At 46.3% G+C, this 26,663-nt stretch overlaps 2 protein-coding genes across 5 annotated transcripts in view; one reads left to right on the top strand and one right to left on the bottom strand.

Annotated features, from left to right (window-relative positions):
• LOC136146352 (beta-hexosaminidase subunit beta-like) overlaps positions 1-8,976 on the bottom strand; it is a 32,190-nt gene extending 23,214 nt beyond the window's left edge. Inside the window, exons 1-2 of the mRNA XM_065905203.1 lie at positions 8,594-8,976; positions 2,057-2,202 (exon numbers count right to left, since the gene is read on the bottom strand). Coding sequence (XP_065761275.1) covers positions 2,057-2,202; positions 8,594-8,832 — 385 coding nt within the window. The 5' untranslated portion in view covers positions 8,833-8,976. The remainder of the gene's footprint in view (positions 1-2,056; positions 2,203-8,593) is intronic.
• Positions 8,977-9,028: 52 nt separating this feature from the next.
• LOC136146351 (beta-hexosaminidase subunit beta-like) overlaps positions 9,029-26,663 on the top strand; it is a 43,281-nt gene continuing 25,646 nt past the window's right edge. The window contains exons 1-3 of one of the 4 annotated variants that reach the window (XM_065905201.1): positions 9,029-9,165; positions 20,891-21,036; positions 26,334-26,399. In XM_065905201.1, the coding sequence (XP_065761273.1) occupies positions 20,955-21,036; positions 26,334-26,399 (148 nt within the window). In that variant the 5' untranslated portion in view covers positions 9,029-9,165; positions 20,891-20,954. Of the gene's footprint in view, positions 9,166-14,684; positions 15,398-20,890; positions 21,037-23,167; positions 24,726-26,333; positions 26,400-26,663 lie in introns of those variants that run through there. The other 3 variants (XM_065905200.1, XM_065905199.1, XM_065905202.1) reach the window with 3 other exon arrangements.

Here is a 26,663-nt window from a genome sequence, read left to right as displayed (position 1 = left end):
TCTTGATGTACGTAATTACTTCTCTATGGTAGAAATTAGTCTACATCTGGTTCTGAGGGGATGCCTATTTTATTTTACTTGATGCTGCTGTTAACACTCGTCAGTTTCTCCAAGATTTCCTTGTACCCTTGGACAATGGTTGCTATTTTATTATTTCCATTTGTGTGTTATTTTTATCATCATCATCAACTAGTTTAAAACTAGTTTATCCTTTAACCAGAAAATTTCATGGTTAGCTTATCTCCAGAAGTCTCCCATTCAGAAAAAAGGGGTTTGCAAAACTGAATGCAAGGCCGACTGTAACTCCCCAGCCTCTACATATTCCGTCGTTTGGATTTTACAGTATGTCATTGTACTGCTGGTGAGCAAAGATTCCTTGGTAACTTGCTGATCATTTCTCAATTCAGATTGCAAAATCTAATTTCATCAAGTGTCTCAGTGCTGTCAACTCACATGACTAATGTGGGCAAACCATCCTACTTCTCTTCTAAGAACAGCCACAGAATAAAGAGAAATGAAGTTATTTTGCAAAAAGATGTATCAAGGCATCAAGAAATCTCACCTCTAGTCTAATTAAAAGGATGAAGAGATGTATTTTAACTGTCTGTGAGGCAGTCTGAGAACAAAGGGATTACTCTTTTCTCTAAGATATGCATTTTCCTTTCTATTTTTACACCTGACTCACCAGTCTGCTCTTTCTGCACTAATCCTAAATCACCCATTGCTCTTCTTTGATTCCGTGGTACAATTCCACATAATTTCCAGTCAGTACATGCTATGATAAAGGTCTGCCCATCCACTTATTCTTCCTACAACAAGTTAGGAAAAGCCTTGGAGAATAATATTTTATGTAAACAAAAAAATCATGTAGCTAAATGTTGATTATATTTTCAATCAATATACATGAAGACAGAATGTAAATATAATACAACATAAATATAAATCAAAGTGAAAAACTTCATCCCTCTCACTTCTGCATTATCTATGTTTCAACCTTATTATGTTTATAATAATAATGCCAGGGCTTTGCCTTAGCCCAGTGTAAGATTCTGTGCTTCCACTGCAAGGGGCACAGGTTCAATTCTTGGTCAGGGAACTAAGATCCCACATACTGTGCCCCAAAGAAAAAAGAAAGAAAAATCATGCCTATAAGCACAGACTTGATTTCAAAATAAACTATCTAGATGTCCAAAATTAAGGGATAATCCAAGTGAGTTTTGGCACATCCATACAGTTGGTAGAACATTATTCAGCCACTAAAAATGCTGTCATTGAAAAATATTTATTGAAATTCATGTTTGTAGGCAAAAAAGAGGCTTCCTAGGTCATCCTATTGGTAAAGAACCTGCATGTCAATGCAGGAGACATGAGAGATAGAGGCTCAATCCCTGGGTCATGAAGATTCCCTGGAGAAAGAAATGGCAAACCATTCCTGTGTTCTTGCCTGGGAAATCCCACGGACAACGGAGCCTGGCAGGCTATAGTCCATGGGGTCTCAAAGAGTCAGACACGACTGAAGCAACTTAGCATACCACATGGAAAATGAAAAACAGAAAAACCACATGCAGAGAATTAGACCCCTTTTTCATGCCCTTTATCTTATGCTTTTATTTATGTCTATGTAAAATATTCAAATGCATTACTCTGCAAAAAAAATATGTAAGTAACCGAGGTTAACTCTTGAGTGCTGGGATTACGAATAATTTAATTCCTCCTCTTGACTTACTGTACTTAAAGATTTCCTGCAATGATTATGTTTTAGTTTTGCTATCAGACTTTAATGGTAATTATTTAGTTTTTTATTATTGCCATAAGTACAGCATGTGGGACTCTGGTTCCCATCCAAGGATCAAGCCTGTGCTCCCTGCAGTGGAAGTACAGAGTCTCAACTACTGAACCGCCAGGGAAGTTCCCTAATGGTTTTTTTAAAAAATAATAATTATAAACTCACTGGTTAAGAGCTCACAATAGTTCATGGAGTAGAGTCAGCTTCTGTTACTCAAGTCTGTAACAAGCAGTTTTGTATACAATCCATTCCCATGACATAGGTACTCACAAGACTCATCCGAAGTGATGTTGGGGAAATTGTCACATTGTGGGTCCATGGTAACTAAGACTTCAAGTTTCTGTAACTCCATTTCACTTGGAATTTTCTTATAGCCATGATGCCACTTGTAGAAACCAAAAATATAGTCATAATATCTGTGTGAGAGAGAAATTCAAACAAATTTTTAAACCATTGTTCATTTGCTAAGTCGGGTCTGACTCTTTGTGACTCCTTGAGGTGTATCACACCAGGCTTCCCTGTCTTTCAGTATCTCCCAGAGCTTGCTCAAACTCTTGTCCATTGAGTCGGTGATGCCATCCAGCCATCTCATCCTCTGTCCTCCCTTTCTCTTCCTGCCCTAATCTTCCCCAGCATCGGGGTCTTTTCCAGAGTCAGCTCTTCACATCAGGTGGCCCAAGTATTAGAACTTCAGTACCAGTCCTTCCAATGAATATTCAGGGTTGATTTCCTCTAGGATTGACTGGTTTGATCGCCCTGCAGTTCAAGGGACTCTCCAGAGTCTTCCCTAGCACCACTATTTGAAAGCATCAGTTTTTCAGTGCTCAGATCTCTTTATGGTCCAACTCTCACATCCATACGGGACTACTGGAAAAACTATAGTTTTGACTATGTGGATCTTTGTCAGCAAAGTGATGTCTGTGCTTTTTAATACACTGTCTAGGTTTATCATAGCTTTCCTTCCAAGAAGCAAGGGTCTTTTAATTTCCTGGCTGCAGTCACTGTCTGCAATGATTTTGGAGCCCAAGAAAATGAAAACTTTCACTGTTTCCATTGTTTCCCTTTTTGCCATGAAGTGATGTGACTGGATGCCATGATCTTAGCTTTTTGAATGTTGAGTTTTAAGCCAGCCTTTTCCCCGTCTTTTTTAACCCTCATCAAGAGACTCTTTATTGCTTTTCACTTTCTGCCATACTAGAGTGGGATCTGGTGTAGTCGATTAGCACTGTAGCCATGTTTTACTGAAGACAAAAGAAGAAGGGGGTGACAGAGGATGAGATGATTAGATAGCATCAGGGACTCAATGGGCATAAATTTGAGCAAATTCCGGGAGATAATGAAGGACAGAGGAGCCTGATGTGCTGCAGTCCATAGCGTCACAAAGTCTCACACGACTGGGACTGAACAACACAAGCTAAGTTTTAAATACATACGTGGTAGTGGGTGATGTCGTTGACTCCTCAAACCCCTGCTACCTGCTATGAGTCCAACTAGAAGCTCCCACCTCAAGCTGCACATCAGAATCACCTGGGGAGCATTTTGCAAACAGGTACTAATGTCCAGGGCTTCCCTGTTGGCTCATCTGGCAAAGAATCTGCCAGCAATGTGGGACCTGGGCTCCATCCCTGGGTAGGGAAGACCCCTGGAGAAGGGAAGGCACCCACTCCACTATTCTGGCCTGGAGAATTTCATGGATTGTATGGTCCACGGGGTCACAAAGAATCAGATACAACCTAGTGACTTTCACTTTCACCTTCAGAATCAGAATCTCTGAGAGTGTGATTTTAAAAGTTGCCTGGGCCATGACCCCAAAGTGACTCTTATGAGGTCCCCATTATAAAAGTAATCTAACCAATAATCCTGGGTGTGCAAGCCCATTCTGACCAGTGATGGGGCAGAGATGGGAGGAAGCTTCCTCTCCGAGGTGACACCTACACAAGTGGCAGCCACACCAAAGAAAGCAGGTCAGAGATGACAAGAATACAGATTTCCTAATGATACTGTCGAGCCACGTAGCCAACTAGCCCTGAAATCCTGCCGGTGTTTGGACTTCCCAATGTGTGAGATTCTTTACTGTCTGAGCCACCAACGACCGAATGGTTCAAGATTGAGAAACGAGTAGACAGGGCTGTCTGCTGTCACCCTGTTTGTTTTAACTGTACACTAGGCACATCATGAGAAATGCTGGACTGGATGAGTTATCAGCTGGATTCAAGACAGGCGGGAGAACTGTAGACATATGGATGATGGCACTCTAATGGTAGAAAGTGAAGAAAAACTGAAGAGCCTCCTGATGAGGGTGAAGGAGGGGAAAAAAAGAGCTTCCTTAAAACTAACTATTAAAAAGACTAAGATCATGGCATCTGGCCCAATTAGGTGTGGGTTTAGACGCTAAGTCATGTCTGACTCTTGCGACCCCATGGACTGTGGCCTGCCAGGCTCCTATGTCATGGGATTCTCCTGGCAAGAATACAGAAGTGGGTTACCATTTCCGTCTCCAGAGGATCTTCCCAACCCAAGGATTGAATCCAGGACTCCAGGTTTGCAGGCTGATTCTTTACCAAATGAGCTACTGGCCCCTTACTTCATGGAAAATAGAGGGGGAAAAGGTGGAAGTCAGTGACAGATTTCCTCTTCTTGGGCTCTAAAATCACTGTGCATGCTGCCTGTAGCCATGAAATTGGAAGATATTTGTTTCTTGGCAGGAAAGCTATGACAAATCTAGACAAGTGTGTTGAAAAGCAGAGACATTACTCTGTGGACAAAGGTCTGTACAGTCAAGGCTGTGGTCTTCCCAGTGGTCATGGATGGTTGTGAGAGCTGGACTGTAAAGAAGGCAGAGCACCAAAGAATTGATGCCTCCAAACTACAGTGCTAAAGAAGACTCCTAAGAGTCCCTTGGACAGCAAGGAGATCAAACCAGCCAATCCTAAGGGAGATCAACTCTGACTGTTCACTGGAAGGACTGATGCTGAAGATGAAGCTCCAGTATTCTGGTCACCTGATGTGAACAGCTGACACCCTGGAAAAGTCCCTGATGCTGGGAAAGATTGAGGGCAGAAGCGCATGTCATAGGATGAGATGGCAGGATGGAATCACCAATACAGTGGATGTGAACTTGGGCAAACTTCGGAAGATGGTGAGGCACAGAGGTCTGGCGTGCTGCCTCCACGGGGTCGCAGAGAGTTGGACGCAGCTTGGCAACTGAACAACCACAACGTCTGAGATGACAGCTTTTCTTTCTGCTCACACCACACTGAGTCGGGGCTCAGTTACCTTCCAACAGAAGTATCCAGCTAACAACACCAAAGAATCCTCACTAGGGCCTGGACAATTTACATTCTGCTGGTACCTGAATGTCAGAGGAAGAGGGTAGGAAATAAACATTTGAAGGTGCTAGAAGATAAAAAGATCACATAGTCTTCAAAGCCTAAGACTTGTAACAGAGTTTGAAAAGTCAGAAGGCTGTATAAGCTACTTATTCATAAGACTGTCTTCTGTTTTTCCAGGGAAGTAAGGAGAGATGGGAAAGTTCTGATGAACTTGGAAGTTAACCAGTGAGACAGTGAAACAGATGAAGGTACTGGGGGAAATCATTAGCTTAGGAAAATCTTCTTATAATTTAAAAATACATTATTTCTTTACTTGGTGGGGTTGAGCCTTAGTTCTGGCACGTGGGATCTACTTCCCTTACTGAGGATTGAACCAGGGTCCCTGCATTGGGAGCATCCAGGAAGTCTAAGCCCCTGGACCACCAGGGAAGTCCCTATCGAAAAATTCTGACAGATTCAAAAGGAAATAAAGATCACTAAACTGTATAGCTAAAAATGGTTAACACAGCATCCTAGGGCTTCCCCGTTGGCACTATTGGTAAAGAATCCAGCTGCCAGTGAAGGAGACACAGAAATGGTGGTTCCACCCCTGCACTGGGAAGATCCCCTGGAGCAGGAAGTGACAAGCTACTCCAGTATTCTTGACTATAAAATTCTATGGGCAGAAGCGCCTGGAGGGCTATAGCCCATGGGGCTACGAGTCAGACACACTGAGTACATAGCACTCTTATGTATACATTAGCATAACTTAAACAAAAATTTAAAGGGATATTAAAGCTGTTGGCAGCTTTAAGATTTGAGTCAGGTGTTGGCTTGTCCTAAATAAGGAAAAGCTTGGCCCTGGATATTAAAACTCTTAACAGAAAACCCAAAGGGATCTGACACAGTGGTATCCAAGGTGTGTGTGAAACAGTCAATAGCTCCATCGTCTCCAACTCTTTGTGACCCCATAGACGGTAGCCCGCCTGGCTCCTCTGTCCATGGAATTCTCCAGGAAAGGACACTTGAGTGGGCAGCCACTCCCTTCTCCAGGGGGTCTTCCTGACCCAGGGATTGAACATGGGTCTCCTGCATTGCAGGCAGATTCTTTGCCATCTGAGCCACCAGGGAAGCCCATTTGAGCTTGTCAGGAACTGAAACTAAAGTTTTGGTTAACTAAGGAGGGGAAAAGGTTAAAAAAAAAACTGGCATGTGATCTTGCTGTAAATGCTAAGGAGCAGCCACATACCAGACAGACAGAACTCTGCCTGCAAAATGCATACTGTTTCAAAGCAGGGGTTGATGGAGTGGGCTCCTCAGGAGACGGGAGCCTTGAGGATCTCAGCACACTGGGGCCTCGGTTTTACCTGTTCTCCATGGCCTCAAGATTCTAGAACACCCATCATCTCTAAAGCTTTTCAACTCCATCATGCGTTTACTCTGAAGTAGTAAAGGCCCCTCCTCGGTTCCTAGAACACTCTCCTGAATGCTTTCAAGTCTCAGCCATAATGGTTAATGTTTTATGCCCTGCTTCCTAGCATGCAGGGTATAATTAATAGCTGCTTCCCACACAGGGCACAAATTAGTTAGGCAAAGTCCTCAGATCACTACCTACACTCCCTTAGGATGCCAAGCCTTGTTTCTGAAATCATCTCACAGCTTGTTCAAGTTCTGGTTATTTAACCATGGTTGCCTGACATCATCCACGCTTTCTTGCCAGACTCACACCATTCAGCTGATCACCGTGTCCTTGTTTTACTAGCAGTATGGCACAGAAGGAAACTCCAGTTTTACGAACTGAGTCCCAGAGCAAATAAGGTGTGCTTATGTTTAAAAGATTCCCAAGTCATGATCTTCCATTAAATGGCCTTCAGGTACTTTTTCCTTCTCAGTGTCCCAAGGCAGGCAATCAACCACCTTCATGTTACCTCTTCACCCAGACTCTAGCCATTCTGACCTGATGGCAGATTCAACACCAAAGACTTATTAGATTATGCATCTAAACTGAGAGTAACACTGTCCCTCGTCTTATTCAGTGGTTCACAACGGAAGGAGAAGAAACCACCTCTGCCATCGACTCCGTGAGTCTCTTTGGCCTAAGCCTAAGCGTGAGGCCGAGCTGGGGTCAGCAGCTGCTGATCTGACTCGTCCTGCACTTACCTCCCAGCTGCTTGGGGTCCTGCAAGCGCAGTTAAGCTCTAATGACCTCAGGGAACAAGGACCAAGATCTGAGGGAGGAAAGGACCTGTACAGTGAGCACCAAGCCAGACTCCTTCAGGCGCCTTGAGGACAGGTCGAAGCCTGAGGCTTCTTGAGACAGCGCCCCAAGGGCGGTCCGCCTCGCACGCGGGTAGTTTGCAAAGCCAGCTCCGGGGTACAAAGCCGCATATCAGCTCTTACTGCTGCTCAGCCAGTAGTCAGGTCCGCCCTCTGTGACCCACGGGCTGTAGCCCGCCAGGCTCCTCTGTCCACGGGGATCGTCCAGGCAAGAATGCTGCCCTGCGTTGCCACTTCCTCCCCCAGGGGATCTTCCCCACCCAGGCAGGGATGGAACCCATGTCTCTTGTGTCTCCTGCATTGGCAGGCAGATTCTTTACAGCTGAGCCACCAGGGAAGCACCCCCACACACACACCCCAAATCAACTAGACATCAATTTTCAAAAGAAAGAAAGGAAAAAAACTAGCACTGTGGGCTGCCTCCCTACTACACAATTCTCCCTGCGGCCAATGGGGTTACAGACCTGAGGCTGGAGGGCTGAGAAGCGCTAAGGATCGAAACAGGAACCTGGGAGAGCAAGCACATAAGTGCTTCTGGCAAACAAAGCGAGAAGCAGGCTCTGCAGTGCAGTGACCAGACCAGAGTAGGTGAACATATCCAACACTTTGCCTGGAACAGAGAGCTGGGAAGGGAACGGAGTTTTTGACAATGCTTCAACCTAAGGACTTTCTGCCACCTGAACTGTTACCAGATCGGGGGAGGAGAGATTGCCTGTAAATGACAAGCCACTTTGGGAAACCCCTAGCCCGCAAACTTGAAGAACCCATCTTCCTCTTCGAACTCCCTCCAGATAAACTGCCATTAACCCTCCATCCACTCCGTTCTCCCAGGCGAACAATGGCCACAAACTCTGAGCACGCTACTCCTTCCGCTCAATATCCTGCACCCAAACGGGTTCCCCAGCACCCAGGAGGTCCCTTAGGAGGCGGGGTGCGGGAGGGGAGGGGAGGTCAGGGGAGGGCTTGCGTTTCCGTCCCTGCTGCTCCAAGCCGGCTTTGCTCTCTCCTAGACCCGTGACTTGGGTCTGGTCACTGGCCGGTTCACCTGTCAAATAGGGGCAAGAGCGTCGGCGAGGCTGGATGGCCGTGCAGGTGCTAAGAGGCTCTCAGGTGCTCCTCCTCTCGGGCCCCGCGCCTGCGCTGCGTCCCAGGGTGGGCCGTCCCTCCCCGTCCCGGGGTCTCCGGGTCCCCTCCCCGGCCGCCCGTCGGGAGCGCTCACCGCCGAAACGCTTCCTGCAGGACTGCGCAGGAGGGGCCGGCCTTGGAAGTGGGGCTGTGCCCGAAGAAGAAGCTTCCGGGCGACAGGTACAGCAAACGCGGGGTCGTCTTCACAGAGAGAGGCAGGGGCCAAAGATTCAGGTCCCGCGAAGCAGAGACGCGCGGAGTCCGCGCCGCCAGCAGCGCCAGCAGCGCCAGCAGCCCGGGTAGCCGCAGCCTCCCCAGCCCGCGTTGCTCCATGGCTGCTCAGCTGCTCTCTACCGGGGCCCGCCCCGTGAGCACCGGCCGCCGCCTCGGCTCCTGACTTCCCGTCCGGGGTCCCGGGGAGGGTGCGAGCAGCCAGCGAGTCCGAGAGTCAGCTGACTGTGCTCCGCCTCCAGGCGGGTGGGGCAGGCCTCGCGATCAGCGCCCCGCCTCGGCTCCGCCTCCACGCGCTGGGGCGGCCACGGAGACCACCGCCCGCACGCAGCAGCGGACTGCACCCAGCCCAACCCGGGCTTCCTCCACACCGTGACTTCCTGTTGGCAGAACGCACGCACGGAACGCCCAACTTCCTCCCGCCCCTAACAGCAGGTAGCTGGGGTGGTTACTTGCCCCTCAGTCTGGATTTCTCTAAAACGCCACTTCCGCTTTAAATATTAAAGCCTGCCTTCAGAACTCCTTAGGACAGAGTTCTCAACAGATGGGAGGTTAAAGATTAGGCGGGAGATGATACTCCGTAAGAAAATGGGCGATACTGAATCTTCCCGCTTAGACATGATCTCTGACTTTGCAAAGTCGGCTTATGCTTAGCGTCGAAGTCTCAGCCTACTTGAGACGGGCTTTATTTCTTCTTAGGCATGTTGCTAGATTTTTCATTCCTTTGCTGATGGTCTTAATAGAATCGCTCCCTCCCCTAGCTCCCCCTTCCTCCCCAAGAAATGATGAAAGAATGAGGTAGACTTTTAGGTATTGGCCTGGAAATAGCTTTCCACCTGCTACTTATACCACTGACCTCACCCCACCTCAAACAGTGTGGAAACATAGCTGCCAAAGTCTTCCTTGTAAAAGGTTAACTGGATCATGTCACTTCCTTACTCAGTACATGCAAGTGGCTTGTTTCCCATTGTGTCTAGCATAAAATATAAGTTCCTTAACATGATCCACATGGTGTGGCAGAATTTGCATCAGCTCTACATGACTTCCACCTTTCATTACCTTGTTCCAGTGCCCTGACCTGTTACTTGAATCCTTTGAGCTTTCTCTTCCTTCACAGCCTGACCTAAAGGTGTCAGGAAAGCAGAGAAGGGAATGAGAACTAATACAACTTACTCCTGCCCTAGACTGACCACATTTTCATCTATCAACTGGCAAAGAGGTTCTCCTTGACCAAACTTTCCTCAGGCTCTCTTAAACCCTCTTCTTGACTAGCATAGCCCAGTTCTAGCAAGGATCCGGATACGTTAATGGATTAAAAATCCCCCACCACCACCCTTGATATGGGATCACCCTGGGATCCTGTAGCAAGAATTCTATTAGGTTGGTTTGGCAAGAATCTCCCTTACTCTTGATGTCTTCTGTTCATAATTCTCCATCCACTGACCACTGCTGCCACCTGCTCATTGGCTATAAATCCCCAGCTGTCTTTCTTATATTCAGAGTTGAGCCTGATCTCTCTCCCCTGTTGTAATTGTCTTGGCACTTCCTTCAATATCCTGAATACACGTGTCAGAATAATTTTAAAAAAATTACACAATGTTTTTGGATCAATGAGCCCTGAGGAGTGAGAGGCCAGGGGACTTTAGGCAATTTATTTCTAGCTCAGGCTTTTTTTATTTTTATTTTTGGCCTTGACATGTGGCATGTGTGAACTTAATTCCCTGACCAGGGATCAAATCCTAACCCCCTGCACTAGAAGTTTGGAGTCTTAATTACTGACCACCAGAGAAGTCCCTCTAGCTCAAGTTTATGGGTAGATAATTTATCAGACCCTGGTAAAGTTCCTGGTAAAATCCTTGGGCTTCCGTGGCTCAGCGGGTGAAAAACCTGCCTGCAATGCGGAAGACCTGGGTTCAATCCCTGGGTTGGGAAGATGCCCTGGAGAAGGAAAAGGCTGCCCACTGCAGTATTCTGGCCTGGAGAATTCCATGGACTGGTATAGTCCAGGGAGTCACAAAGAGTCAGACACGACTGAGCGACTTTCACTTTCAAGGCTTAGTTTCATGGAAGAGTATCCACTCCCCTTAGTGTTACCAGAAAGGAATTAAATACAGGATATCAAGTGGCTCACAGAAACTTGTGAGAGCTGAAGAACTTGACTCTTAGCTGAAATTCCCAGTATTGTGACTAGGAACCCAACTGCTTACTGGAGAAGCATCTACTATGGATGCTAGTTCTAGAATCTACACCAGTGAAAGGGCTGCCTCATGCATGGTCTCTGTCCCCAGTTAACTCTCTTCTGAATAACACTCTCAAGTAACCCTTATGCCTAATGACAGAAACTAAAAGCTATGGAATCTCAGCAGTGTGGCAGTCTGGGAAATGTAGTTTCCAGCCTCTGTAATATAGGAAGACATAGTGGAAGGAATTTCAAACAGGTGGATGCTGAGTGATCAAGTTCAGCAACCTCCCAGAACGTGACAATTGAGACGAGTGGACAACCTAGGACCTGGGCAGACATGTGAGTAAAGCAGCCTAATTCCTGAGGAAACATGAAGAGCCTGTGTTTGGGAGAGAGCCCCTGATAGTAGACGTGGATCTTCCCTCTGACTGCCTTTCTCTGCACTTACAACATGCCCATAAACAATCCTGAAATATTTGTATATTCTGACATCGCAATCATGAAAACAGGTTCAGTTCCATTTGCCATAGTAATACTGAACTGGGCTCTCCCAGAAGGGCAAGAGGATTTGGAGTTCAATCTGGTTTGGCGGCTAGAAAAGGTTTCTCCCAGTTTTCCAAAGTTTAGCAGTAGGGATTAGATTCTCTCATTCCCTTATCTATTAAACAGTGCCACCTGGTGGGAATCTCAGCTCTCCTTCAATGCTCCACATCCACTTTCCTCTTTCAATGAATACAGTGTTTATTGCAGGAACCACACAAGGAATTCAGGACAGCTAGTGCTCAGAAAGTCTTGGTGCCCTGAACTGCCTCATTCAGCATCCACCTGTTTGAAATTCCTTCCATTAGGTCTTCCTATAGGCTGGAAACTACATTTCCCAGACTGCCACACTGCTGAGATTCCATAGCTTTTAGTTTCTGTCATTAGGCATAAGGGTTACTTGAGAGTGTTATTCAGAAGAGAGTTAACTGGGGACAGAGACCATGCATGAGGCAGCCCTTTCACTGGTGTAGATTCTAGAACTAGCATCCATAGTAGATGCTTCTCCAGTAAGCAGTTGGGTTCCTAGTCACAATACTGGGAATTTCAGCTAAGAGTCAAGTTCTTCAGCTCTCACAAGTTTCTGTGAGCCACTTGATATCCTGTATTTAATTCCTTTCTGGTAACACTAAGGGGAGTGGATACTCTTCCATGAAACTAAGCCTTGAAAGTGAAAGTCGCTCAGTCGTGTCTGACTCTTTGTGACTCCCTGGACTATACCAGTCCATGGAATTCTCCAGGCCAGAATACTGCAGTGGGCAGCCTTTTCCTTCTCCAGGGCATCTTCCCAACCCAGGGATTGAACCCAGGTCTTCCACATTGCAGGCAGATTTTTCACCAGCTGAGCCACCAGGGAAGCCCAAGGATTTTACCAGGGACTTTACCAGGGTCTGATAAATTATCTACCCATAAACTTGAGCTAGAGGGACTTCTCTGGTGGTCAGTGATTAAGACTCCAAACTTCCAGTGCAGGGGGTTAGGATTTGATCCCTGGTCAGGGAATTAAGTTCACACATGCCACATGTCAAGGCCAAAAATAAAAATAAAAAAAGCCTGAGCTAGAAATAAATTGCCTAAAGTCCCCTGGCCTCTCACTCCTCAGGGCTCATTGATCCAAAAATATTGTGTGAGTAATTTTTTTTAAATTATTCTGACACGTGTATTCAGGATATTGAAGGAAGTGCCAAGACAATTACAACAGGGGAGAGAGATCAGGCTCAACTCTGAATATAAGAAAGACAGCTGGGGATTTATAGCCAATGAGCAGGTGGCAGCAGTGGTCAGTGGATGGAGAATTATGAACAGAAGACATCAAGAGTAAGGGAGATTCTTGCCAAACCAACCTAATAGAATTCTTGCTACAGGATCCCAGGGTGATCCCATATCAAGGGTGGTGGTGGGGGATTTTTAATCCATTAACTTATCCGGATCCTTGCTAGAACTGGGCTATGCTAGTCAAGAAGAGGGTTTAAGAGAGCCTGAGGAAAGTCTGGTCAAGGAGAACCTCTTTGCCAGTTGATAGATGAAAGATCAGTCTAGGGCAGGAGTAAGTTGTATTAGTTCTCATTCCCTTCTCTGCTTTCCTGACACCTTTAGGTCAGGCTGTGAAGGAAGAGAAAGCTCAAAGGATTCAAGTAACAGGTCAGGGCACTGGAACAAGGTAGTGAAAGGTGGAAGTCATGTAGAGCTGATGCAAATTCTGCCACACCATGTGGATCATGTTAAGGAACTTATATTTTATGCTAGACACAATGGGAAACAAGCCACTTGCATGTACTGAGTAAGGAAGTGACATGATCCAGTCTACTTTTTACAAGGAAGACTTTGGCAGCTATGTTTCCACACTGTTTGAGGTGGGGTGAGGTCAGTGGTATAAGTAGCAGGTGGAAAGCTATTTCCAGGCCAATACCTAAAAGTCTACCTTATTCTTTCATCATTTCTGGGGAGGAAGGGGGAGCTAGGGGAGGGAGCGATTCTATTAAGATCATCAGCAAAGGGATGAAAAAATCTAGCAACATGCCTAAGAAGAAATAAGAAAGCCCGTCTCAAGTAGGCTATGAGACATCAACACTAAGCATAAGCCGACTTTACAAAGTCAGAGATCATGTCTAAGCGGGAAGATTCAATATCACCCATTTTCTTACGGAGTATCATCTCCCGCCTAATCTTTAACCTCCCATCTGTTGAAAACTCTGTCCTAAGGAGTTCTGAAGGCAGGCTTTAATATTTAAAGTGGAAGTGCTGTTTTAGAGAAATCCAGACTTTGGGGAAGTAACGCCAAAGCCTTTGACTGTATGGATCACAATAAACTGTGGAAAATTCTGAAAGCAATGGGAATACCAGACCACCTGACCTGCCTCTTGAGAAACCTGTATGCAGGTCAGGAAACAACAGTTAGAACTGGATGTGGAACAACAGACTGGTTCCAAATAGGAAAAGGAGTACATCAAGGCTGCATACTGTCACCTTGCTTATTTAACTTGTATGCAGAGTACATCATGAGAAACGCTAGGCTGGAGGAAGCACAAGCTGTAATCCAGTTTGCCGGGAGAAATATCAATAACCTCAGATATGCAGATGACTCCACCCTTATGGCAGAAAGTGAAGAGGAACTAAAAAGCCTCTTGATGAAAGTGAAAGAGGAGAGTGAATAAGTTGGCTTAAAGCTCAACATTTCAGAAAACTAAGATCATAGCTTCCGGTCCCATCACTTCATGGGAAATAGATGGGGAGACAGTGGAAACAGTGTCAGACTTTATTTTTGGGGACTCCAAAATCACTGCAGATGGTGATTGCAGCCATGAAATTAAAAGATGCTTACTCTTCAGAAAGAAAGTTATGACCAACCTAGATAGCATATTAAAAAGCAGAGACATTACTTTGCCAACAAAGGTCCATCTAGTCAAGGCTATGGTTTTTCCAGTGGTCATGTATGGATGTGAGAGTTGGACTGTGATGAAAGCGGAGCGCCGAAGAATTGATGCTTTTGAACTGTGGTGCTGGAGAAGACTCTTGAGAGTCCCTTGGACTGCAAGGAGATCCAACCAGTCCATCCTAAAGGAGATCAGTCCTGGGTGTTCATTGGAAGGACTGATGCTGAATCTGAAACTCCAATACTTTGGCCACCTGATGCGAAGAGTTGACTCATTGGAAAAGACCCTGATGCTGGGAGGGATTGGGGGCAGGAGGAGAAGGGGACGACAGAGGATGAGATGGCTGGATGGCATCACCGACTCCATGGACATGAGTTTGAGTAAACTCCGGGAGTTGGTGATGGACAGGGAGGCCTAGGGTGCTGCGATTCATGGGGTCGCAAAGAGTCGGACACGACTGAGCAACTGAACTGAACTGAACCACGCGGGTTATCTGGTGTTAGCGGAGGGAGGAAGTTGGTTTTTCCGTGGCGTGCGTTCTGCAGTTTCACTGAGGCGCGCTGCTGCAAGAACCCCAGCGCTGCCAGCGTGAAGTCTGGGCAGGGAGGAAACCCGGGTTCGGCTAGGGGCGGACGGCTGCTGAGGCCGGGCGCTGGCTGCCCCGGCCCTCTGGAGGCGGAGCACAGTCCGCTGACTCTCTGCCTTGCTCGCTCCACGCACCGCCCCTAGGACTCCGGGCGGGAACAGGAGCCGAGGCGGCGGCCGGTGGTTACGGGGGGGCCCGGGTAGAGAGCAGCTGAGCGGCCATGGAGCAACGCGGGCTGGGGAGGCTGCGGCTACCCGGGCTGCTGGCGGCACTGGGGATGGTGGTAGTGCAGGCGGCGCTCGGGATGCAGCGGGAGCGGACCCCGCCCCTCTCATATTGGCGGGACCTGAATCTTTGGCCCCTGCCTCTCTCTGTGAAGACGACCCCGCGTTTGCTGTACCTGTCGCCCGGAAACTTCTTCTTCGGGCACAGCCCCACTTCCAAGGCCGGCCCCTCCTGCGCAGTCCTGCAGGAAGCGTTTCGGCGGTGAGCGCTCCCGACGTGCGGCCGGGGAGGGGACCCGGAGACCCCGGGACGGGGAGGGACGGGGAGGGACGGCCCACCTCTTGCCCCTATTTGACAGGTGAACCGGCCAGTGACCAGACCCAAGTCACGGGTCTAGGAGAGAGCAGAGCCGGCTTGGAGCAGCAGGGACGGAAACGCAAGCCCTCCCCTGACCTCCCCTCCCCTCCCGCACCCCGCCTCCTAAGGGACCTCCTGGGTGCTGGGGAACCCGTTTGGGTGCAGGATATTGAGCGGAAGGAGTAGCGTGCTCAGAGTTTGTGGCCATTGTTCGCCTGGGAGAACGGAGTGGATGGAGGGTTAATGGCAGTTTATCTGGAGGGAGTTTGAAGAGAAAGATGGGTTCTTCAAGTTCGCGGGCTAGGGGTTTCCCAAAGTGGCTTGTCACTTATAGGCAATCTCTCCTCCCCCGATCTGGTAACAGTTCAGGTGGCAGAAAGTCCTTAGGTTGAAGCATTGTCAAAAACTCCGTTCTCTTCCCAGCTCTCTGTTCCAGGCAAAGTGTTGGATATGTTCACCTACTCTGGTCTGGTCACTGCACTGCAGAGCCTGCTTCTCGCTTTGTTTGCCAGAAGCACTTATGTGCTTGCTCTCCCAGGCTCCTGTTTCGATCCTTAGCGCTTCTCAGCCCTCCAGCCTCAGGTCTGTAACCCCATTGGCCGCAGGGAGAATTGTGTAGTAGGGAGGCAGCTCACAGTGCCAGTTTTTTCTTTCTTTCTTTTGAAAATTGATGTCTAATTGATTTGGGGTGTGTGGGGGGGGTGCTTCCCAGTGACTCAGCTGTAAAGAATCTGCCTGCCAATGCAGGAGACACAAGAGACATGGGTTCCATCCCTGCCTGGGTGGGGAAGATCCCCTGGGGGAGGAAGTGGCAATGCACGACAGCATTCTTGCCTGGACGATCCCGGTGGACAGAGGAGCCTGGCGGGCTCCAGCCTGTGGGTCACAGAGGGCGGACCTGACTACTGGCTGAGCAGCAGTAAGAGCTGATCTGCGGCTTTGTACCCCGGTGCTGGCTTTGCAAACTACCCGCGTGCAAGGCGGACCGCCCTTGGGGCGCTGTCTCAAGAAGCCTCAGGCTTCGACCTGTCCTCAAGGCGCCTGAAGGAGTCTGGCTTGGTGCTCACTGTACAGGTCCTTTCCTCCCTCAGATCTTGGTCCTTGTTCCCTGAGGTCATTAGAGCTTAACTGCGCTTGCAGGACCCCAAGCAGCTGGGAGGTAAGTGCAGGACGAGTCAGATCAGCAGCTGCTGACCCCAGCTCGGCCTCGTGCTTAGGCTTAGGCCAAAGAGACTCACGGAGTCGATGGCAGAGGTGGTTTCTTCTCCTTCCGTTGTGAACCACTGAATAAGACGAGGGACAGTGTTACCCTCCTTTTAGATGCATAATCTAATAAGTCTTTGGTGTTGAATCTGCCATCAGATCAGAATGGCTAGAGTCTGGGTGAAGAAGTAATATGAAGGTGGTTGATTGCCCGCCTTGGGATACTGAGAAGCAAAAGTACCTGAAGGCCGTTTAATGGAAGATCATGACTTGGGAATCTTTTAAACATAAACACACCTTATTTGCTCTGGGACTCTCTTCGTAAAACTGGGTTTTCCTTCTGTGCCATACTGCTAGTAAAACAAGGACACGGTGATCAGCTGAATGGCGTGAGTCTGGCAGGAAAGCGTGGATGATGTCAGGCAACCATGGTGAGATAACCAGAACTTGAACAAGCTGTGAGATGATTTCAGAAACAAGGCTTGGCATCCTAAGGGAGTGTAGGTAGTGATCTGAGGACTTTGCCTAACTAATTTGTGCCCTGTGTATGGGAAGCAGCTATTAATTATACCCTGCATGTTAGGAAGCAGGGCATAAAGCATTAGCCATTATGGCTGAGACTTGAAAGCATTCAGGAGAGTGTTCTAGGAACCGAGGAGGGGCCTTTACTACTTCAGAGTAAACGCATGATGGAGTTGAAAAGCTTTAGAGATGATGGGGTGTTCTAGAATCTTGAGGCCATGGAGAACAGGTAAAACCGAGGCCCCAGTGTGCTGAGATCCTCAAGGCTCCCGTCTCCTGAGGAGCCCACTCCATCAACCCCTGCTTTGAAACAGTATGCATTTTGCAGGCAGAGTTCTGTCTGTCTGCTATGTGGCTGCTTCCTTAGCATTTACAGCAAGATCACATGCCAGTTTTTTTTTTTTTTAACCTTTTCCCCTCCTTAGTTAACCAAAACTTTAGTTTTACTTCCTGACAAGCTCAAATGGGCTTCCCTGGTGGCTCAGATGGCAAAGAATCTACCTGCAATGCAGGAGACCCATGTTCAATCCCTGGGTCAGGAAGACCCCCTGGAGAAGGGAGTGGCTGCCCACTCAAGTATCCTTTCCTGGAGAATTCCATGGACAGAGGAGCCAGGCGGGCTACCGTCTATGGGGTCACAAAGAGTTGGAGACGATGGAGCTATTGACTGTTTCACACACACCTTGGATACCACTGCGTCAGATCCCTTAGAGCTTTCTGTTCAGTTCAGTCGCTCAGTTGTGTCTGACTCTTTTTGATCCCATGGACTGCAGCATGCTAGGCCTCCCTGTCCATCACAAACTCCCGGAGTTTAGTCAAACTCATGTCCATTGAGTCTGTGATGCCATCCAACCATCTCATCCTCTTTTGTCCCATTTTCCTCCCACCTTCAATCTTTCCCAGTATCAGGGTCTTATCAGATGAGTCAATTCTTTGCATCAGGTGACCAAAATATTGGAGTTTCAGCCTCAGCATCAATCCTTCCAATGAACACCCAGGACAGATCTCCTTTACGATGGACTGGTTGGATCTCCTTGCAGTCCAAGGGACTCTCAATAGTTCTCCAACACCACATTTCAAAAGCATCAAGTCTTTTGTGCTCATCTTTGTTTACAGTCCCACTCTCACATTCATACATGACTACTAGAAAAACCACAGTATTGACTAGAGTTTTCTGTTAGAGTTTTAATATCTAAGGCCATGATTTCCTTATTTGGGAGAAGGCAGCACCTTACTCAAAGCTGCTGACAGCTTTAATTTTCCTTCAATTTTTTTTTTTTTAATTATGGTAGCATGTACATAAGATTGCTATGTACTTAGTTGTATCTGACTTGTTGTGGCCCTGTGGACTGTAGCCCTTAAGCTGCCTCTGCCCACATAATATTCTAGGTAAGAATACTAGAGTAGGTTGTCATTTCCTGATCCAGGGGATCTTCCAGACCCAGCAATGGAACCATCATCTCTGTGTCTCCTTCATTGGCAGCTGGGTTCTTTACCACTAGTGCCAACGGGGAAGCCATAGGATGCTGTGTTAACCATTTTTAGCTATACAGTTTAGTGATCTTTATTTCTGTTTGAATTTGTCAGAATTTTTCAGTAGGGACTTCCCTGGTGGTCCAGGGGCTTAGACTTCCTAGATGCTCCCAATGCAGGGAACCTGGTTCAATCCTCAGTAAGGGAAGTAGATCCCACATGCCAGAACTAAGGCTCAACCCCACCAAGTAAATAAATAATGTATTTTTAAATTATAAGAAGATTTTCCTAAGCTAATAATTTTCCCCAGCACCTTCATCTGTTTCACTGTCTCACTGGTTAACTTCCAAGTTCATCAGAACTTTCCCATCTCTCCTTACTTCCCTGGAAAAAACAGAAGACAATCTTATGAATAAGTAGCTTATACAGCCTTCTGGCTTTTCAAACTGTTACAGGTCTTAGGCTTTGAAGACTATGTGATCTTTTTATCTTCTAGCACCTTCAAATGTTTATTTCCTACCCTCTTCCTCTGACATTCAGGTACCAGCAGAATGTAAATTGTCCAGGCCCTAGTGAGGATTCTTTGGTGTTGTTAGCTGGATACTTCTGTTGGAAGGTAACTGAGCCCTGACTCAGTGTGGCGTGAGCAGAAAGAAAAGCTGTCATCTCAGACGTTGTGGTTGTTCAGTTACCCAGTTGTGTCCAACTCTCTGCGACCCCATGGAGGCAGCATGCCAGACCTCTGTGCCTCACCATCTTCCAAAGTTTGCCCAAGTTCACATCCACTGTATTGGTGATCCCATCCTGCCATCTCATCCTATGACATGCTCTTTTTCTGCCCTCAATCTTTCCCAGCATCAGGGACTTTTCCAGGGTGTCAGCTGTTCACATCAGGTGACCAGAATACTGGAGCTTCATCTTCAGCATCAGTCCTTCCAGTGAACAGTCAGAGTTGATCTCCCTTAGGATTGGCTGGTTTGGTCTCCTTGCTGTCCAAGGGACTCTCAGGAGTCTTCTTTAGCACTGTAGTTTGAAGGCATCAATTCTTTGGTGCTCTGCCTTCTTTACAGTCCAGCTCTCACAACCATCCATGACCACTGGGAAGACCACAGCCTTGACTGTACAGACCTTTGTCCACAGAGTAATGTCTCTGCTTTTCAACACACTTGTCTAGATTTGTCATAGCTTTCCTGCCAAGAAACAAATATCTTCCAATTTCATGGCTACAGATACCATCCACAATGATTTTAGAGCCCAAGAAGAGGAAATCTGTCACTAATTTCAACCTTTCCCCCCCTCTATTTTCCATGAAGTAATGGGGCCAGTAGCTCATTTGGTAAAGAATCTACCTGCAAAGCAGGAGACCCTGGTTCAATCCCTGGGTCAGGAAGATTCTCTGGTAAGGAAATGGCAGCCCACTCCAATATTCTTGCCTGGAGAATCCCATGGACAGAGGAGCCTTGCAGGCTACAGTCCATGGGGTCGCAAGAGTCAGACACAACTTAGTGTCTCAACCACCACCTAATGGGGCCAGATGGCATGATCTTAGTTTTTTTAATGTTTAGTTTTAAGCCAGCTCTTTCACTCTCCTCCTTCACCCTCATCAGGAGGCTCTTTAGTTCCTCTTCTCTTTTTGCCATTAGAGTGGTGTCATCCATGTATCTGAGGTTCTCCCGCCTACCTTGATTCCAGCTTGTAACTCATCCGGCCTGGCATTTCTCATGATGTGCTCAGCATATAGGTTAAGCAAACAGGGTGACAGCAGACAGCCCTTTCGTACTCCTTTCTCGATCTTGAACCATTCAGTTGTTGGTGGCTCAGATGGTAAAAAATCTCACACATTGAGAAGTCCAAAAGAAGGTAGGATTTCAGGGCTAGTTGGCTAAGTGGCTCAACAGTATCATTAGGATCTGTATTCTTGTCATCTCTGATGTGCCATCTTTGGTGTGGCTGCCACTGATGTAGGTGTCACATACAGAGAAAGTTTTCTTGGTGCTCACCTCGGAGTGGAAGCTTCCTCCCACCCCCTCCCCGCCCTGCCCCATCACTGGTCAGGATGAGCTTGCACACCCTGCTTCACACACCTAGTGAGACAGGGAAGCCTGGTGCGCTGTACTTCATGTAGTCACATAGAGTCAGACCCGACTCAGCGAATGAACAACAATGGTTTAAAAATGTGTTTGAATTTCTCTCACACAGATATTATGACTATATTTTTGGTTTCTACAAGTGGCCTCTTGGCTCTGATAAAGTTGAAAGTGCAATGGAGTTACAGAAACTTGAAGTCTCAGTTATCAAGAGCCCACAATGTGACAGTTTTCCCAACATCACTTCGGATGAGTCTTGTGAGTACCTATGTCATGGGAATGGATTGTATACAAAACTGCTTGTTACAGACTCGAGTGCCAGAAGCTGACTCTGCTCCATGAACTGTTTTGACCTCTTAACCAGTGAGTTTATAATTATTATTTTAAAAAATAACCATTAGGGAACTTCCCTGGCAGTCCAGTGGTTAAGACTGCGCTTCCACTGCAAGGAGCACAGGTTTGATCCTTGGATGGGGAACCAAAGTCCCACATGCTGTACATATGGCAATAATAAATAACTAAATAATTACCATTAAAAGTCTGATGGAAAAACTAAAACATAATCATTGCAGGAAATCTTTAAGTACAGTAAGTGAAGAGGAGCAATTAAATTACTCCTAATCCCAGCACTCAGAGTTGACCTTTGTTACTTAGATTTCTTTCTTTTTTTTTTTTTGTAGAGTAATACATTTGAATGTTTTACATAGATATAAATAAAAGTATAAGATAAAGAATGGCATGAGAAAGGGGTCTAGTTCTGTACATGTGGTTTTCTGTTTTTCTTCTTTGCATGTGCTATGCTAAGTTGTTTCAGTCATGTCTGACTCTTTGAGACCCCATGGACTGTAGCCTGCCAGGATCCTCTGTCCATGGGATTTACCAGGCAAGGATACAGGAGTGGTTTCCCATTCCTTGTCCAGGGGATCGTCACAACCAAGGGATTGAGCCCGCATTTCTCATGTCTCCTGCATTGACATATGGGTTCATTACCACTAGCATGACCTGGGAAGCCACTTTTTTGCCTATGAACATGAATTTCACTAAATATTTTTTAATGACAGCATTTTTAGTGGCTGAGTAATGTTCTACCAACTGTATGGTTGTGCCAAAACTCACTTGGCTTATCCCTTAATTTTGGACATCTAGATAGTTTATTTTGAAATCAAGTCTGTGCTTATAGGCATGATCTTTCGCTCTGTCTCTCTCTCTCTCTTTTTTTTTTTTTTTTTTTTTGGCAGAGTATGTGGGATCTTAGTTCCCTGACCAAGAATTGAACCTGTGCCCCTTGAAGTCGAAGCACAGAATCTTACACAGTGAGAGGGATGAAGTTTTTCACTTTGATTTATATTTATGTTGTATTATATTTATATTCCATTTTAATTTATATTGATTGAAAATATAATCAACATTTAGCCACATGATTTCTTATTTGTGTAAAATATTCCCAACTTGTTGTAGGAAGAATAAGTGGATGGACAGACCTTTATCTTAGCATGTACTGACTGGATTACGTGGAATTGTACCACAGAATCAAAGAAGAGCAATGGGTGATTTAGGATTAGTGCAGAAAGAGCAGACTGGTGAGTCAGGTGTAAAAATAGAAAGGAAAATGCATATCTTAGAGAAAAGAGTAACCCCTTTGTTCTCAGACTGCCTCACAGACAGTTATAATACATCTCTTCATCCTTTTAATTAGACTAGAGATGAGATTTCTTGATGCCTTGATACATCTTTTTGCAAAATAACTTCATTTCTCTTCCACTCTGTGGCTGTTCTTAGAAGAGAAACAGGATGGTTTGCCCACATTAGTCATGTGAGTTGACAGCACTCAGACACTTGATGAATTAGATTTTGCAATCTGAATTGAGAAATGATCAGCAAATTACGAAGGAATCTTTGCTCACCAGCAGTACAATTACATACTGTAAAATCCAAACGACGGAATATGTCGAGGCTGGGGAGTTACAGTCTGCCTTGCATTCAGTTTTGCAAACCCCTTTTTTCTGAATGGGAGACTTCTGGAGATAAGCTAACTGTGAAATTTTCTGGTTAAAGGATAAACTAGTTCTAAACTAGTTGATGATGATGATGATGATGATGATGATGATGATGATAGACGTAACAGAAAATAGAAATAACAAGATAATAACCATTGTCCAAGGGTATGAGGAAAACTTGGAGAAACTGACGAGTGTTAACAGCAGCATCAAGTAAAATAAAAATAGGCATCCCCTCAGAACCAGATGTAGACTAATTTCTACCATAGAGAAGTAATTACATACATCAAGAATGTTCCTGTGGTTTGTCTGCCACAGTGAATGTTTATAAGCAAAACGAAATGTTCATCACTAGATAATAGCTGCATGTATCTTGTCAGTTGACACTGGAGAATACTCTTCAACAATTGAGAATAAACCAGTGGAGTTACAGGCCTTCTCTAGTGGTCCAGTGTTTAAGACTCTGCCTGCCAACACAGAGGACACGCGTTCGACCCCTGATCTGGGAAGATCCCATACGCTGAGGAGCAACTAAACCCAACAGCCACAACGACTGCGTCCCTGTGCCGCAACGACTGAAGCCTGCAGGCCTAGAGCCTGTGATCTGCAACAAGGGAAACGACCACAGTGAGGAACCCACGCACTGCAACTCGAGAGGCGTCCCCACTCACTGCAACTAGAGAAAGCCCACACACAGCTGTGAAGACCCAGTGCAGCATACGTCGGGAAATGAAATACTTAAAAAACAACTGGAGATAGAACAGACGTGGAGAACTTGCCAAGATAAGTCGCTGAGTTGGACAAAGGAAGATGCATCATAACGTGTACAGGAGGGTACCATTTATATACCAACATGATACAAGAAGGTGCTCAGAAAGCAGTATTCTGTTTATTGTCACGTGGATATACAGGTGCCCGGAAAAGACCTGCTGTTTCCTCTAAGGGAAGTAGGGAGTTCAGTGGGCATCTCAAAGGGCTTTAGTCTTACCTATAACATTTTTTTATTTTAAAAAGAGGAATCCATTGCTGTTATTTGCATGTATACCCGTCAAAACAACAGTGAGGTGCAAAAAGTATAGAAAGGGATAATTGAAAGAAAGATGCCTTCATCCCACCTCAGGGAGCTTATCAGTGTTAAGACTAAGAATTTGGCTTTGAAATAAAAATTCTGTAGCTTATCTGTCCATATATTTAGGAAACACAATCTCCTCCTTACTGCTTTATATGTGTGGTTTTTGAATTGGGTTGAATCAGAATCCTTTACAATATCAGCCAGTCCTCAGCTGTTGGAAAATAATTGGCATCAGGTATATGCCACATGTTAATGGTTTTAGATAAGACTTTGTGCTGACTATTCCAGGAGATCTCAGAACTGGAAAGTGGCAAAAACTGGCTTTAAACAGTGACCAGTGAAATGGTGAGTTCTATTTAGGTAGCTTAAACTAAGGATTTAATAGAGGGGTGGAATCATGATTAGACTGTGGTCATAATAGCAATACCATTCTTAGCCTGGCCTTTAGCTAACTCACGACTGTTCGTCTGATGGAGAGGCTTCCTTGTCAGAAGATTGTCACCTGATTGTTGGCTGTTGACAGAGCTGTTTTCCCTATGTGTACCAGCTGTTACCCAGCACCCTGGGTGGTGGTGGTGCAGGGTGATGATGAAGCAGAGATGCCAGTTAAGTCATGAGCCTGCAGCCCTCGAGTGTCCTCCTGCTGCAGCGTCTTCAGGCCTTTAGCTTTCAGCCTCTGTGCTTCCTGGTGCTTCGCTTGCTCTGGGGATGAGTCCACGGAAACCTCTCTGAAGACTGAGATGAGCTGGGGCAACCTCTAGCTGCAGGGCTGCGCTTGGTTGCAGCTCGGCATGGGGGATCTTAGTTCCCAACAGAAGACTGAACTCCATCCCCTGCATTAGAAGGCAGATTCTGGACCACCAGCAAGGTCCCAGCAAGTGAGTGTGAAGGAAGATTCGGGACAATGGTAGGGGTGTGGAGGTCCAGCGCAAGTGGGGGGTACAGCGGGGGAGCGGCTGGAGCAGAGAAAACTCTGGTCTTACAGAGCGCAAGACTGATAGCAGAGGCTCCATCAGGGGAAGAGGGGCACTGAGGAGCTTGCCCTTTTGACTTAAACTCTCAGCTTAGGTAAGCCCCTGCTCTGTAGAGGGCTAGCGGGAGAGAACTCTCCAGTAAGGGAGAATGAGGAATGAGGGCGGGGCCACCAGCTTCCTGACCTGAGCTCCTGGGCTGGCTGGAGTGAGGAGAGCATGAGTCCAGAGCCCAGCAAATGCGAAGCGGGAAGAGTTCAGTCTGGGGCTTGTGGAGTTTAAGGAAGAGCCGTCAGGGTTTCCGGGGCTTCCCTGCAGCTCAGCTGGTAAAGAATTCACCTATAGTGCAGGAGACCCCGGTTCGATCCCTGGGTCGGGAAGATCCCCCAGAGAAGGGGGGATAGGCTCCCCACTCCAGTATTCTTGGGCTTCCCTTGTGGCTTAACTGGTAAAGAATCCCCAAGAAATGTGGGAGACCTGGGTTCGATCCCCGGGTTGGGAAGATCTCCTGGAGACAGGAAAGGTTGCCCACTCCAGTATTCTGGCCTGGAGAATTCCATGGACAGAGAATTCCATGGGGTCGCAAAGAGTCGGACAGGACTGAGCAACTTTAACTTTTCATGGGACTTCCACATGAGGATATACAGAAGGCAGTTGGAGAAACAGGTTTGGAGCTCAGGAGAAAGGAATGATGCAGAAATAGCAATGATATATTTTGGGAAATGTACTGTGTATCACTGAGGGATTAAAAGCAAATATTTTTTTCTTCCAGTTTTACTGAGACATGACTGACAGCACCGTGTAAGTCTAGGTGTACAGCGTTATGATCTGACTTACTTACATCGGGAAATGATTATCACAGAAAGTTAGTGCACGTCCATCTCACATAGATACAAAATTAAAGAAAGAAAACAGTTTTTTCTTGATGAAAACTCTTATGATTTACTCTGAACAACATTCACATGTAGCATCCCGCCGTGCTGTGTTCATCATCTTGTACATTACGTCCCTTGTGTTTATTTATCTTACAACCAGAAGTTAGTACCTTTTGCCTGCCTTTGTCCAGTTACCACCCGCCTCTGGTAACCAAGAGTCTGATCCCTCTCTCTTGAGCTTGCTTGTTTTTGAAGCACAGTTACCTTACAACACTGTGTTAATTCCCCTTACACAACATGGTGATTCAGTATTTCCATACATTTTTACACATAAGCCTAGCTCATGACTGTTCTTCTGAGGAAAGGCTACCTTGTCAGAAGACTGTCACCTGATGACTAGCTGTGGAGAGATCTGTTTTCCCAGGTGTCACCAGCTGTCACGCGACACCCTGAGTGGTCGTGGCCGTGGTTGGTGATGATGAAGCAGAGAACTTCTTCTTTCCTGGTTTTTTGAGGTGTAATTGACATAACATTATATTAGTTTCAGGTTTACAACATAATGATTTGATATTTGTATATAATGTAAAATGTCACCATCTGTCACCATACAAGAAACATTTTTTTCTTGTTTCCAATACAGATAATTTACTTGTGAAAGGACCAGTGGCTACGCTCACTGCCAACAGAGTTTGGGGAGTATTACGAGGTAAGTTCTATGTAGTTTCATTGTTATTTTCTAGTAAGGAAATAGTTTCAGTTGCCACTTTGGGAAATCAAGCATGTTAATAGTAAAACTTTGCTTCCTGGGGGCCCTTTGTAGAATGATTTGCTGGGTATTTCCAAAACAATTTCCATTAAGCACTGTATATACCACTTAACGATCATTTGTACATACCACTTAATGAAAGATCATTTGACCTTTTAAAAATGTTTGAAGGTTATTGCATTCATAATGCTGCAATTCCTTAAT

This window comes from Muntiacus reevesi, chromosome 14 (genome assembly GCF_963930625.1).
Source record: "Muntiacus reevesi chromosome 14, mMunRee1.1, whole genome shotgun sequence".
NCBI classification, from domain to species: Eukaryota; Metazoa; Chordata; class Mammalia; order Artiodactyla; family Cervidae; genus Muntiacus; species Muntiacus reevesi.
Note: the sequence above shows the minus strand (reverse complement) of the source record. Positions and strands in the feature narration are given on the sequence as shown.